Here is a 13,494-nt window from a genome sequence, read left to right on the forward strand (position 1 = left end):
TTAATTTGTGTCTTCTTTATGCAGGTCTCTCAAAGGCACAAGCTGTGGTTTATCTGTCACCTTGAGTACCTGCAAAAAATACCAAGATTCCGGCTTTAAAACAGTAAGAAATAAAAACTGATGGACACCAGGTTACTAGCCTATATTAAACAATAATTCCCAGGTGCACACTCCCTGAACATTATATTGATTGCGACTGTAGTAGGGTAAAGCCTTCTAGAGTTGTTGATGTGGTGCTACATACACTTATCTACCATGTCTGCCATGCGTTATATTTATAATATAAGTATGCTTGCAACTGCAAACTGCATGCGTGTAGTTATTTTTGGTAAGTAATAATTAATTAATTAATTTCTTTACCTGGTTATTGCTATTCTGACTCACAGATGGCGCATCCCAGCATGCATTGTGCATAAGACAGGGAAACTTTCTGGACATTGTTCCGGTCTTAAAGGGAACCTATTATGCTTTTCTGTATTTTCTGTCATATCTGTAATGTTACAATGTCAGATTTTCAAGTTAAACGTGGCCAAAGCTTCAAATAATGAGGTAAACGTATGTCAGAGAAATCCCTGTGAGCAAAAACCATAGATTTCCCAAGGTTCTGGACGCTACACTTTCAACGTTTATTTCTACTCTCGGCTCTGTGTCATGTAACTCTGAGCTGGGTTGCTGTAATTGGCCATCTGCTCCAGGCAGACTACTGAAGCGTTTTTTTTTTGGCTAACACGCAGTGTTTACTGCCTCAAGTACTGTAGCTACTTGCTACCGCTATAGAAGCTTTAGTCTTGGCTACCATTGTTGTTTTTTTCTCCCTAATTTCGTGTCACATTACTGCTGGGACATCAGGGGGCGTGTTTCCGACTTTGACTTTGGAAATTCCGACCACCGAGTACAAATGTAACGCACTAGAAGCCACCAACTGTACGGAGACAGCAACAACAGGAACATTGATACGGAAAGCTGACCAATCAGAGCCGACTGGGCTTTTTTCGGGAGAGACGTGCTTTTATAGTGAGCAGTCCCTCCAGAAAAACGCAATTATGCAATCGCATAATTCAATGCATAATCAGCCAAAGTCTGCATATTTATGCGGGACTGCATTTTTCAAATACGCCACATTTCAAATACGCCACGATTTCTGCGCACAATATGCGGGGCTTGCATGATTTCATAATCCCTGCATTTTCGTTGCAAAAAAGTCACATATAACTTAGCAGAAAGTTGAAAAATGTTGCGTTTACTTCACACAAGAGCAGCCATTTTCCCCTGTTGCCATGGGAACGTTATGAAATGACGTTATGAAATGACGTTATGAAATGACGTTATGAAATGACGTTATGAAGTGACGTTGTGAAGTGACGTTATGAAGTGACGCTATGAAGTGACGTTATGAAGTATCTACACTAATAAAACAACAGACGCCAAAGGCATAAGCTTGTGATATAGGACTGTACTTACTCTGCACTCTGATGGGACTTCTACTTGCTTTTTGTTTAGATCCCACCATAACAAACCCTCTTTAATATGATGCCTCTTTGTTGGTCCTGCGTGTAGAGAGAAACAACAATGTAATGTAATGCAATTCATCAAAACAAATAACAACAGATGCAAATGACAACAGAGTTGAATCAAGCAAAATTGAGGAACATAAGAAGCTTGTGTTGGATGTAGGTTGGTAAATCTAAATTACTGGCAACTCAGTGTAGTTTATTAAAACAGCAGTTCTGAATAATTTGTCATTGTGTGTCAGGAGTTTTTTCTTGTTTATCTTCTTACCTGTCGCATAGCTCACTATCAGCCCAACTAGCACGACTGAACTAGTCGCCATGGCACCAAAGTAGAGGTAGGATATGGAGTACAAGTGAAGCAGGCCCCTAGTTTTAGAAAAGAAAGGGTTCATTACAATAGTTGTATTGCTGTAACATGTATCTTTGACAGGACTTAGTCTGTTGTTTTACTACTCTACACTATTAAACACCATATTCATTAAGGAATTAATTTATCATTTATATTTGTATTCCTTTTAGTACAAATAAATTGTGATTATAGATGCTGATCACCATCTTTAACCGATGTAAACCACATGGGGGAGAAAGGCGTTCTTATGGAACCCACGCAACTTCGAGGCAAGGCCCGCCCTTGAATAGCATTCACACACTACTATTGGCCATGCATCCATGCTAACGCAAGGTCACGTAACCTGATTTGTTCAGGTCCTATCCCCTGACCGATCGGCTATCCTAACCTTAACCACTTGAGGTCAATGCCTAACCCCAACCAATCGAGCTGCTTTGTAGGGCGGGACTTGCCTAGAAGTTACGTGGGATCCATAATAACGCGGGAGAAAGTCATCAATGCAGGCATTCTTGAACTCACTGACCCTGGGTCATTGGGATGAAGCGGGGGGGAGATGGAGGGTTGGTCCTGGTGGGGGCTGCTGTTCAGGGTGACGTTGCTGGGTCTACACTCGCCTGCGTAGCTGGGCAGGACACCCATAGTAGCCTCACTGGGTGGGTAAAGAGTTGAACCAACAGCCAGCCACAGAGAGACACAGAAGCCCACTAAGATTCCTGAGAACACCCCCTGAAAGCCCAAGTACAACTTTAAACAGAAGACATGGTGGAATTTGAGGCAAACTGGATGCAACACATCAGTTGGTCTTTGTCGGTGCTAATTCTTTGAGGATGGGTCCATAAGCAAATGTTAACATAACATACTTTGGAAGAGTTTTGTTGCAAAATGAAACATGTCACATGGAAAGGTAAGACCTGTCCTTATATAATGATCAACTTTCTATAAAAAAAAAACCTTGATAATCTCACAACACACCTAACATAAAATGATATAAATCAGTATTACCTAACATCAGTGAATGCAGTCATTCAATTAATTCTTGATTTTGAGTCTGCTGAGGAAAGACCGAAAGACTAAAAAAACTGTCTCGATAACGGGACAATATGCAGAAACAGCTCTAAAAGTTTTCTCACAAGAAGGACGTGGAAAGTGCAAAGCTTTCAAGATAGATAGAAGCACTGTTTTGGCCTTCTTATGCAATGTCCACATGATGGGAGATCATTTACGAAGGGAGAGGGGGCTGTTAACATCAATTGTTAAGTTTGATTTAAAGCTGAAGCTCTGACTCTAACATTTATGTGATATATCTTGCGAGAAGCTTTGTGTCTGAAAAAAAAGGAAACCAAAGTTTTAAAAACTTTTGAGACGTTCTTCTAAAGTTCAATCCCAAGCTACTGGCTTTTACCACACTTAAAGGTGCTCTAAGCGATGTTGGGTGACGTTACTTCTTTTTGACGTTCAAAGTATTTTCAATCAAAACAAAGACTAGCTCGCTCCTCCCTCCTCCTCATCCCGTTCCCTCCCTTCTGTGCTTCAGTGCACATCCTTCTTGTCGGTTATTGGCTGAACACTGGAACACGGTTTGTGTATGTTTGCATGGTCCAGGTTGGACCACTTTGTTTTTGTTGGCGTGTGTGGACCCTAGGCTGTCTACAGAGACCGTGTTTTTTTTTACAGTGTGTTCAGGGGACCGGCAGCTCGCGGATAGTAAGGAGATGTTTGCTGTATGTGACAAAAAATGTTGTGGCCTAAAAAACGCGTGACATCGCTTAGAGTAACTTTAAGGATTTTAGGAATGTCCATATTTCTTATAGGTTTTCCAGAACAAGTTAGTCAACAAATGAACTACGGTGCACAACACAGAAAAAAACACGAATCACTCACCAGCCTGTTTGTTGCTGGAACAAACATCCCCAAAATGAATACGCCCAGTAATGGACCGCTGACCACACCCATGACAGTGAACGACCCCTGAACAGAGAAGACAAAGGCAGCTTTGGAAAAGCAATCAAACACATCACTGAGACTTTATTACAGAATACAAAGTAAATTTTGTACTTGAACTAGTTCAGTTCAGAACCATTTCTCATTTACTATTATAGTCATAGAATTGATTAAATAAGATTTAGGTATTATACCTGAAGAACTCCCCAGTCCAGGAAGGAGGAGAGAGCAGCCATGGTGATACAACCAACACCGTACAGGAAAGCTAAAAGAGAAAAGAGATTTAAAGTCCCAAAAGTTCTAATATATAACAACAGGAAGTGGTATCCATCCATCTGCTGGGTCGAAATGATGACATAATATGATTTGTACTCCAAATAAGTAATAGTTGGTGCTAGCGTAAATCAAGTGAGTTTTCTGCCTTATACCATGATTGTCGGTTTGTTTTAAAAGAAAAGTGGTTATAAGAATTCATACAAGAGTAAAACAACTTAATTAAGTGGATGTTTTCGTTGAGAAATGACCTACACAGTCCTTTGGAAACAAGTATCAATTTCTTCTGGGTCATGTGGAGCAGATGAGGTTGCAGCAGATCCTCCATTGTTACTGCAGCCATTGCATTGATACTTGTGGAGGCTGTGCTGTGAAAAAGACGTGGTCAACAGTTATTCCACATCAGCAGCTCACTGGTTATGTTTACACGCTATTAATGCTCTTTCTTGTGACTACCAGAGCCACTGACGACAACAGAATGCTCAAATATTTGTCTTTAAGGTTTGTTATAATCTTGAAACTACACAAAGTATTGCTTTAAAAGACAAATACATACACTGTACCAAAAGAGGCTGCTAAATTAAAGAAAATTTTCCAAACTCTACACATTGTAGCTTTAATGGGCTGGAATTAATTCCCTGCAGTGGTAGAATACTTACTCATATTGTTTGTTTAAGTAAACGTACCGACTCAAAAGTATAAAAATATACTCTATTACAAGTCACAGTCCTTCATTCAAAATCCTACTTCAGAAAAGTGCACAACTGTTAGCAGAACAATTTACTGAAAGTATCAAAAGTAAAAGTACTTGTTCAACAAGTAATGGAGTACAACGTAAAATATTTCCCTCTGAGTAGAAGTAGGAAGTTGCATAAAATCCTCAAGTCTAAGTACCTCAAAATTATACAAAAGTCTAGTAATTAAGTAAATGTACTTAGTTCCACATCTGGTTCCCATTTAAGGGGGAGACTTGCCATGAGTTTAGTTTAGAAAAAGCAATATTGAAATACCTCAGAGTCCCGCTGTATGCACAGGCAAGGAAAAGACCTGAAAATCCAGGGTGATCTCGGAATATTTCCAACACAAAGTACGGCATATACTTCATCAGACGAGAGAGAGAGAGAGAGAGAGAGAGAGAGAGAGAGAGAGAGAGAGAGAGAGAGAGAGAGAGAGAGAGAGAGAGAGAGAAGCAATGAAGAAATAAATATCTGTGTTGGAAAAATAAATTATTTCCACTTGTTTTTTTATTGAATAAAATCTGATTAATTCTAATTGAGTCACCAACCAATAAAAGTAACTTTTTTTATCCTGTTTACAATCTATAAAATACACTTCAGCCCAGTCAGACATCATAACTGGGCAGTGGTGGCCTAAAGGTTAAAGAAGTAAGCTTGGGACTGGAAGGTAACTGGTTCAATCAGACCCAGACCAGCAGGATAAAATCTGGGTGGGGAAAGTGAAAGAAAGAACCTGTCCCTTCCTCGTTACATTTTCTACCACCGCTGAGGTGCCCTTGAGTAAGGCCCTCAACCCCAACCACTCCAGTGGAGCTACTCAGCGCCTGCAGATCAGACTGTGGTTGTACTGGGCAGCTTCCAGGTATGAATGTGTAACTGTGTGAAATGAGAATGTGTTCTCAATCTACTTACCTGGATAAATAAAGGTTAAAAATAAAAAACCTAAAATGATGGATGACGGAGTATTTGGCAAACAAACCCCTAAAAGTACAGATGTTTCTCTTTTAACAGCTTTAAAAACCCAGTATCATTTGAACCCGACGACACAGCATCATGCTCTGGTCATGGATCACTGTGAGTGTCTTGTGTACCAGATCGGGGGCAGAAATCCTCCCAGACTTCAGTGGATCACAGTTGATGTAATAAGCAAACATGACGATGCCGCAGGTTGCTGCACTGCTCACAATGACACACAGACCCACTTGGTTCACAAACAGCGCCCTGCAATCAAAAGAAAACATCATTATAGTGACCCAGGATTGGTTAAAAGAAATACAAGCAAGCCAGAGCAGTTTTCCCCTATCCCAGAATAGATAGGCAGTGTAGCCAGACCATACGCTGGTGCTGACACAGCACTGTGGAGATAGGTCTGGCAATGCGAGACTAGGGCTGTGCATGCTTGATTGATTAGTGTCTTGCCCTGTTGTGCCGTGGTTATTTCACTTGTCATGAAACCTATCCATGTCTCTTTAGAAACCTGTAGGTCACAGATGCTACATTCTTGTTTTTCTACAATTTATAAACTAAATTCAATAAATTCAAATTCAATTCACAAAAGCTTTTAAATTGCTGTCCAAAACACCTGATACAGTAGATCTTTATTTGAATGACGAACAGTGCTCCACTCACCACTTGGCGTCTCTTTCTGTTCTGCAGGAGATGTAGCGCTGGACTTGAGCTTGGTTTACCCCGTACATGGACAGCCAAACCAATGCACCTCCGACAGAAAGGCTCCAGAAGGTATAGCGCTGCCGCGGGTCAATACCAAAACTGGTGGAAAATATTATGAACAAATCAGTGACACTCCACTCTTCACAGCCTCTTTCCATTACAACACCTAGAGTTTAAGTTCAAGTATAGTGTGACAAAAAAACATCTTAACTCGGGGTCCACTTAATAGCTTTTTCCAGAGCTAGTGACAGCATCTCTTGGATGCAAATACTTTTTGAGCAGAGATGGGGTTACAATTCCCCCCATCCCTTTTCTGCATGTCATTCCTCCTCTCTCTTCCCTTTCATGTCTTCAGCTGTCTGATCAAATAAAGGCCCAAAAAATAATATCTAAAAACTCAAGAAAAAGCTGGTAAGTGGACCTTGAGTTTGTTTGTTTCTCAGGTCATGAATAAAAATGTTCAGTTGTTCGGGAATGGAAAAACTTGAGAGAGAACAATACCCATCGTAACAAGTTGTATTTTCATTTTTCATTTTTATATATCAGCCTGATATAATTTTGAATTGATGCATCATCATTAAAAATATACTTTTGCAGAGAAACTGTAGTAGACTCTGATAACATTCTATGGTGTGAGCATCTTATTGTGCACAGTAATGTGTGGTCATTCAGATATGTATGTCTTAAAATGGAAGGGGGGAAAAAACAGTGTTTTTACTCATTAAAATTAATGCGTGATCCATTTTTGGCAATCTCCAGCACAACTGCAGGACCACCAACCAGAACTGTGCCGCGGATGAAAATGGCCACAAAGCCGGACAACATGACAACAATCTGGAACACATCAGTCCAGATCACAGCTTTGATGCCACCCTGTTACAGACAGATGATTGTAGAGACAGACAGGAAAACACACCACAACATCGGAGACTTTTACAAAGAATAAATTCAATTTATTAATTAAGGACAAGATGTATTCTTTACTTACGCTGTACCACTTGTTTCATTGTCTACATAGAAGTCTGGGTGTTAAGAACTTGAAAGAGATGTTTGAACACCACCTACGTTTTCACCTTCACTAAATCGAAGTTGGCTTTTTGAAAACGCTGCCTTTCTCCCTTTTTCAATAGGCCTTGTTCCCAAAATTAACAATGTTTTTTTGTTTGCCTACTTAATCCTTAATTTCAGTATAATGTTTAGTTTATTTGATAAAGTATTTGAAGCGTATAAAATGACATAAGCCTGGTAAATTGGTTTAAGGGTTCACAGTGTTTTTGCTATGGTTCTGTGATGTGGGTTTGAATAGGTCCTCTCAGCAGGGAGAGGCTGGGCACTCCTAAGGTGTAGGTAAGATAGTTCTGCAGTGAATGACATTTTTATAATATCTGGGGTGCCTAGTGTTGTGGGTGCACATATATGGATGTCTTGCATACGGATCAGCAGCCAGGTAAGTTAGATGTGGTTCAGTCTAGGGCATTGAGGTTATGTACTAGGGCATCCTGGACAATACCGATCCTGGCACTTTTAGTGGAGTCAGGGGAGGTTCCACTGAGGCTGCGACGTACAAAATTGCCATTAAATTAAAGCTCTAAGTGAGTTGGGAATTAAAAATATTTTCCTTAAAAACTTTTAGGTATGATGGTCCTAATCAAAAAGAAAGAGCACTGGAACTAATTAATTTCCTGAAAACCACAGACCTATTGGAAAATATAGTTCCAAGAGGATCTTTAATGTAAGCTAGATTGTCCTCATCACCAGTGGGAGGCAGCAATGCCTAGTAATCAGTCTGCCCGGAAACGAAGAAGAAGAAGAAGAAGAAGAAGAAGAAGAAGAAGAAGAAGAAGAAGAAGAAGGAGAAGAAGAAAGTGCCTTCAGAAGAAGGGGAAGATAGAAAAGACTTGGCAGCTTGCTGTGAGATTGCTGTTTTATCTGTTTGTAATTTTGCCTCAGTTTAATATAGTTTTCTGTGAATTTCCATGGTGTCATTGTGTGCCCTTTGTCTGAGTATGTTTTTTTTTTGTTTCAAACACCACAGTTTTGCACATATCCAGCGTCTTGTCGGCTTCTAAAAAATCCCTTTGTAAAAGTTTTGGGCCCCCCACCACTTCATCAGCCTTTGCATGAGGTGGTGGTGTGACAGGCATGCTTGTCGTATTGTTTTTGTAAAGTTCAAAAAATTGTCAGACGTGTTAGATGGGGGTTTCAAACACCACTCAACCATCCAACATGCACTTTGGATGAAACATACTGACGTCTTACTCACAACCAACTCTAAGAAACAACACCCCATAACCACACACTGGATTTAAAACAGGAGAAGAAGCCTGGGTAGTCCTGCCTCGTCTAACTGTGGCATTGGTTATGACTGATACACTAGGCAGACGTCAAAGAACTGGTGGCAACGAAGGCCGACTGTTACATCGTAAGTGTCTTGGCCAAACATACAGTAGATATTCTAATAGTTCAATCCTGGGGGCTTTCTCTTTTTTATTAAATAGTATAGAAAGATAGGAAAGGGGGGAGAGAGGGGATGGCATGCAGCAAAGAGCAACAAGGGCAGCCCGCACACTCTATTGGGTAAGCAGGAGGTTACCCCATTTTTGGCAAGTTTTGACAGCTTTATATCGGGTATTGGATTGATCAGAAGATGAACAATCAGAAGAGTTCAATTGGCCAATAAAAGGCCAGCGAGGGTCGACTAGTGTAGACTGTCCTCCCCCCGGAAAACGCTCACATAAGTTGTTTGTTCTAAACCTAACTAATTAATGTTGGTGCCTTAACATAACCAAGTAGATTTTATGCCTAAACCTAACCACACTGTGACCGTTTCACAAAGTTAATGACGTGTTTAGAACTGCAACTGTTACATTCTCTGAAAAGGTCTGATAAGGTCGTATTTCCTCCCAGCGCTAGAGGCGCTAATTTAAAACGCTCCTGTGGGTTGTATTAGAGGGTAGGAATAAACATCCAATATTGTTGTATGATTAGGAGGACTTGTTGACTAGTGGCGACGGTGCAGGACTCACCAAAAATACTAGGGCTGCTGACGGCCCAACTTTAACCGACTGACGACGATCTCCCTGGTGTGTCAGCAGCTTTAGAAGTCACGGTAAAATTGATCATACTGCTGGCATGCACTGCTAAATCTTCAATGGGTAGAGTGTCAAAATCACTGCAAACGTGAAGCCTATTTTAAAAGCATTGGGACTCCTGCCATTATGCATTTCTGGATGCACATTTAAATCTTGACAGAAATCAGTCCAGTCTGTTTAAGAGTGTCTCCCCTAAGTGCCATGCAGCTTTGATGAGATGGAAAGAAATATTTCCTTACCAGTGTGGTGTACAGGGTGCAAATGGTCCCAGTAGAAAACAGAGACACCCACATATTGAGTCCAGTAGCTAAAAAACAACCCACAGTATTAATGTGTTAATATGGAATATTGCCTAATTTACCACTTTATTCTTAAACTCTAGAACATGACTAGTCATTAACAGTGTTTTAACAGCATTCACCACACTCTGATGTTTTGATCACATATTTCAATTGACATCACGATGTGAAAGTACATTACTGCCAGCAAGCTAGTTATATAGTCCCAAAGAAGAGTGTGATGTTTACTTAATATACTGTAGGTACCAAGCAGAATGTCCCTTTTAAGATGATAATAATTAGATAAATTGTTGCAACTGGTAAAGGTGGAGCTAATTTCAATTACTTTAAATACTGCCGGGTAGCTTAATCCATAAAAATACATCACAATTTATTAGTTGATTATATTTTGCATTAATAATCTGACTCTGCAAAATGTAACTAAAGCTTTAAACATGTATGTGGTGGAGTGAAAAGCACAATATTTGCATAAAGAATGCAGTGGATCTGTTCCCACAAGTTTACCTTGCCAGGTCTTAGATGTTATTCTCACGTGTGATGAAGTTGTGAATTTATGGAGAAAATCATGTATTACTTTGTATTTGTGAATGATGGACCAAACATCAGAATTGTGGGAATTATAACTGAAATGCCAAATTAATGAAAACATCCAATTAATGCATACAGACTATAGGGCTGGGTATTGTTCAAAAATTGTCGATACCGTTACTGTGACTTCGAACCCGGTTCATGAACAATACTTTTTTTAATGCTAATTTTATAAAATCCATTTTACCAAAAGGTACAAATCTTTCTTTTCAGCTCTTTTTCACTTTCACACTGTAGTTAAGCCTCTCAAAATACACCAACAGACTCTGTCTCTGTGCATAACAGAGTTTTTTCTGCATGCTTTTACGACTTGTTGACAGCGAATCAATCACCAGCATTATTAGATCTTGGTAGAAGCATTCTGCATGCTTATTGGCTCACTGATGTTGAGGTAATTTACTCCTTAGGTATTGAAATTTGGTATTGAATGACAAGGCATTTTTCAATACTCGGTCATCTCTCCTACCTTGGTTGAGGATCAAGGCAGGTGCATAGATGACAATCCCTGTGTAAAGCAGCTGGGGAAAATGAAACAAGGAATTTAGAAAACACAGTGAAATAAAGTTTTACAGGTGATGCTTGGTTTATGAATCTGAGCCAAAGCAAATATTAGCACAATAATTGTTCTCTCAATGTGACACCCTCTTGAAAAGCACAGAATAAAACATTGACTTGGATCAGAGAACATTGTGTTTTACCGTTGCCACCAGAAACTGGACACTCCCCAACAGCTGCATCCCTCTGCCAAATCTCATCTTCAGATACTGTGACAGGCAGATGGCTAGAGTTACAATACAGCAGAGTATCTCTGCACCCATCCCTCATCCTTCCTCACCTCTTAAATTCATCCCACACATCAGACCCACAGGTGCATTTCAACATTGTGACAGAGAAATCCTGACCCTCTTTCTACACTATGATTGGCTAGAAATACCTTGGGTATTTGAATGCTTAATTATTTTGTGTTCAATAAATTTAAACCCTCAAATTAAACCCTTGTCTCTTATAATTCTCCTAAGAAGTCTGCTTTTTATATAGTTTGGTCCAAAAACCTTTAACCACTACCATCAAATTCTAACATTGTATGTCTAAATCTTTGCAAATAGGTCACATGAAACTGAAATACATATTTTTCACCAGTACACATTGTTTACATGATGCTCCTGTTCAATTCACAACAATTACTGGAAAGTTATTGTGACCTGATTGGTGCTGGTGATGCCCAGTCGAAAGAAAACTGGCAGGAAGAGGTAAGCTGTCAGCAGGGAGTTGATGCTTTGTCCGAGGCACATGTAGAGGAATTTAAAGCCATAGCGAGAAGCCTCAGCGGGAACACCTATAACCTGGACTGCTGACATAAAACTGGCACAGAGCGACATCCCAACAGGCACTGCCGACATGCTCCGACCCCCAGTGAAGAAGTCATCAGCAGTGGCTCCCCCTGGCCTCGTCTTCAGGGCATGGAAGAGTCCGATGGCCATAGAAAGGGACAACATGGCAGCAAAGACTGCGTAGTCGGCTAGAACGAAGCCTGCAAACTGCTCTTCCATTATCTTTATTTGATGCCCTCTGCCTTGTAGTTTGGTTGATCTGTCAGTGTGAATTAGAGTCAATTAGTGACCATATAATGACTGATGGAGACACAAGGCATAGATGTTTTTGAAGAGGGATCATTCATGTAGTCATGAATGATTTGGTGCATTTTGTTCTATGGTCCTTTATTGTATTAGTTTGTGTCTTGTATTGTTTTTTTTTTGTATTTTCTTATTGAGTTTTGTGTTTTTAAAGGCCCATCTAGGGACGGCCATTGCAAATTGGCTTAGGCTATAAATGATAAGTGTAGCATTGGTTTACATTCATGTCCCTATACAAACAAACGTTAAATAATATTGAATATATTTTTAGTGATAACCGTAGAATTGACAGTTAGTGGTAAAAAGCAAAAGAGGGGTATCACTGCATGTAGTCTTGCTTTGCCAGACCCTCCTCCAAAGTGCGCTGGGGAAGGGTCGGGCTACTCCACATAGCATTCGGGGATGGGAGGAAAACATGCTCTGGTTTATTGGCATTTCTTTAAACCAATCCCAATTGTATTGGGCGGCGCTAAGCACCGGAGAAAAGCCGCAATGCCGCTGCAAAATAGCCTCGGAAGGAAGTTGTTTTGGTGGAACGTGTACGTTTAAAAGTTGTTTTAGTCGCGCAACAGAAAACTCAGATTGTACAGATAGTCTAGCTAGCTGTCTGGATTTACCTTGCATAGATCTGAGAAAAGGTTAACCATAGTCCTCATAAATCGACTGGAGTTTAAAATGCCAACACAAAGAAAGCCCAAGGCAAGTGAAATCCGGCAGATTTTTCGTCGGCAACGGAGCAATACCGGGAGTGGAACGTCAAGGATATAGACTTCACTGCATGTAACAATTTTTTATATTATTACTGGGGATTTTACTACTTTGAGTAGTAATGTAAAATAATAACATTAAATAATTGTTACTTAATGTAACTTAGTGTATGTGTCTGTGGCTCAGAAGGAAAAGGGGGTTGTCCACTAATTCAACAAGGTTGGCTGTTTGATTCCCCGTCCTCCTCTCCACATGTCAAAGTGCAAGACACTGACCCCCAAAGTGCTCCTGATGTTCAGGCCGGAACCTCCATGCATCGGTGTGTGAATGAGAGGTTAATCGCTATAGATGTAGTCCATTTACCACGTAGACATTGTAACTTAAATTTATCCTGAAAAAAAAAGATTTATAATGATTTTGTTTTTGTTGTAAAAGTGGACATTTGAAAAAGTGGGATCTTAATTCCCAATATATTTTTTAAGTGTAACCAAAGGTTGTGTGTTTTGCATTTAATAGGGGGGGAAGCTATACTATGTAAATATGCTCCTACTGCAATATTCTTTCAATTAGCAAGTAAAGTAAGTTTAGGTGGTATTATTGTGAATAGTTATTGTGAATAGTTGGATTAAGTGTACTGCAGCTAAAATGTCACATATCACATTCTTACAGTTTTTAGAGTTGCAGTAAGTAA

General features: G+C 39.9%; 1 protein-coding gene across 1 annotated transcript in view; it reads right to left on the bottom strand.

Moving 5' to 3' along the window:
- slc5a5 (solute carrier family 5 member 5) overlaps positions 1 to 13,494 on the bottom strand; it is a 19,347-nt gene continuing 5,853 nt past the window's right edge. The window contains exons 2-16 of the mRNA XM_028587748.1: positions 11,664 to 11,992; positions 11,160 to 11,225; positions 10,928 to 10,979; positions 9,814 to 9,881; positions 7,201 to 7,355; positions 6,441 to 6,581; positions 5,903 to 6,032; positions 5,085 to 5,173; positions 4,330 to 4,442; positions 3,996 to 4,066; positions 3,742 to 3,828; positions 2,439 to 2,586; positions 1,780 to 1,932; positions 1,462 to 1,547; positions 1 to 69 (exon numbers count right to left, since the gene is read on the bottom strand). Coding sequence (XP_028443549.1) covers positions 1 to 69; positions 1,462 to 1,547; positions 1,780 to 1,932; positions 2,439 to 2,586; positions 3,742 to 3,828; positions 3,996 to 4,066; positions 4,330 to 4,442; positions 5,085 to 5,173; positions 5,903 to 6,032; positions 6,441 to 6,581; positions 7,201 to 7,355; positions 9,814 to 9,881; positions 10,928 to 10,979; positions 11,160 to 11,225; positions 11,664 to 11,992 — 1,757 coding nt within the window. The remainder of the gene's footprint in view (positions 70 to 1,461; positions 1,548 to 1,779; positions 1,933 to 2,438; positions 2,587 to 3,741; positions 3,829 to 3,995; positions 4,067 to 4,329; positions 4,443 to 5,084; positions 5,174 to 5,902; positions 6,033 to 6,440; positions 6,582 to 7,200; positions 7,356 to 9,813; positions 9,882 to 10,927; positions 10,980 to 11,159; positions 11,226 to 11,663; positions 11,993 to 13,494) is intronic.

The sequence above is a fragment of the Perca flavescens genome, chromosome 9 (genome assembly GCF_004354835.1).
Source record: "Perca flavescens isolate YP-PL-M2 chromosome 9, PFLA_1.0, whole genome shotgun sequence".
NCBI lineage: Eukaryota > Metazoa > Chordata > Actinopteri > Perciformes > Percidae > Perca > Perca flavescens.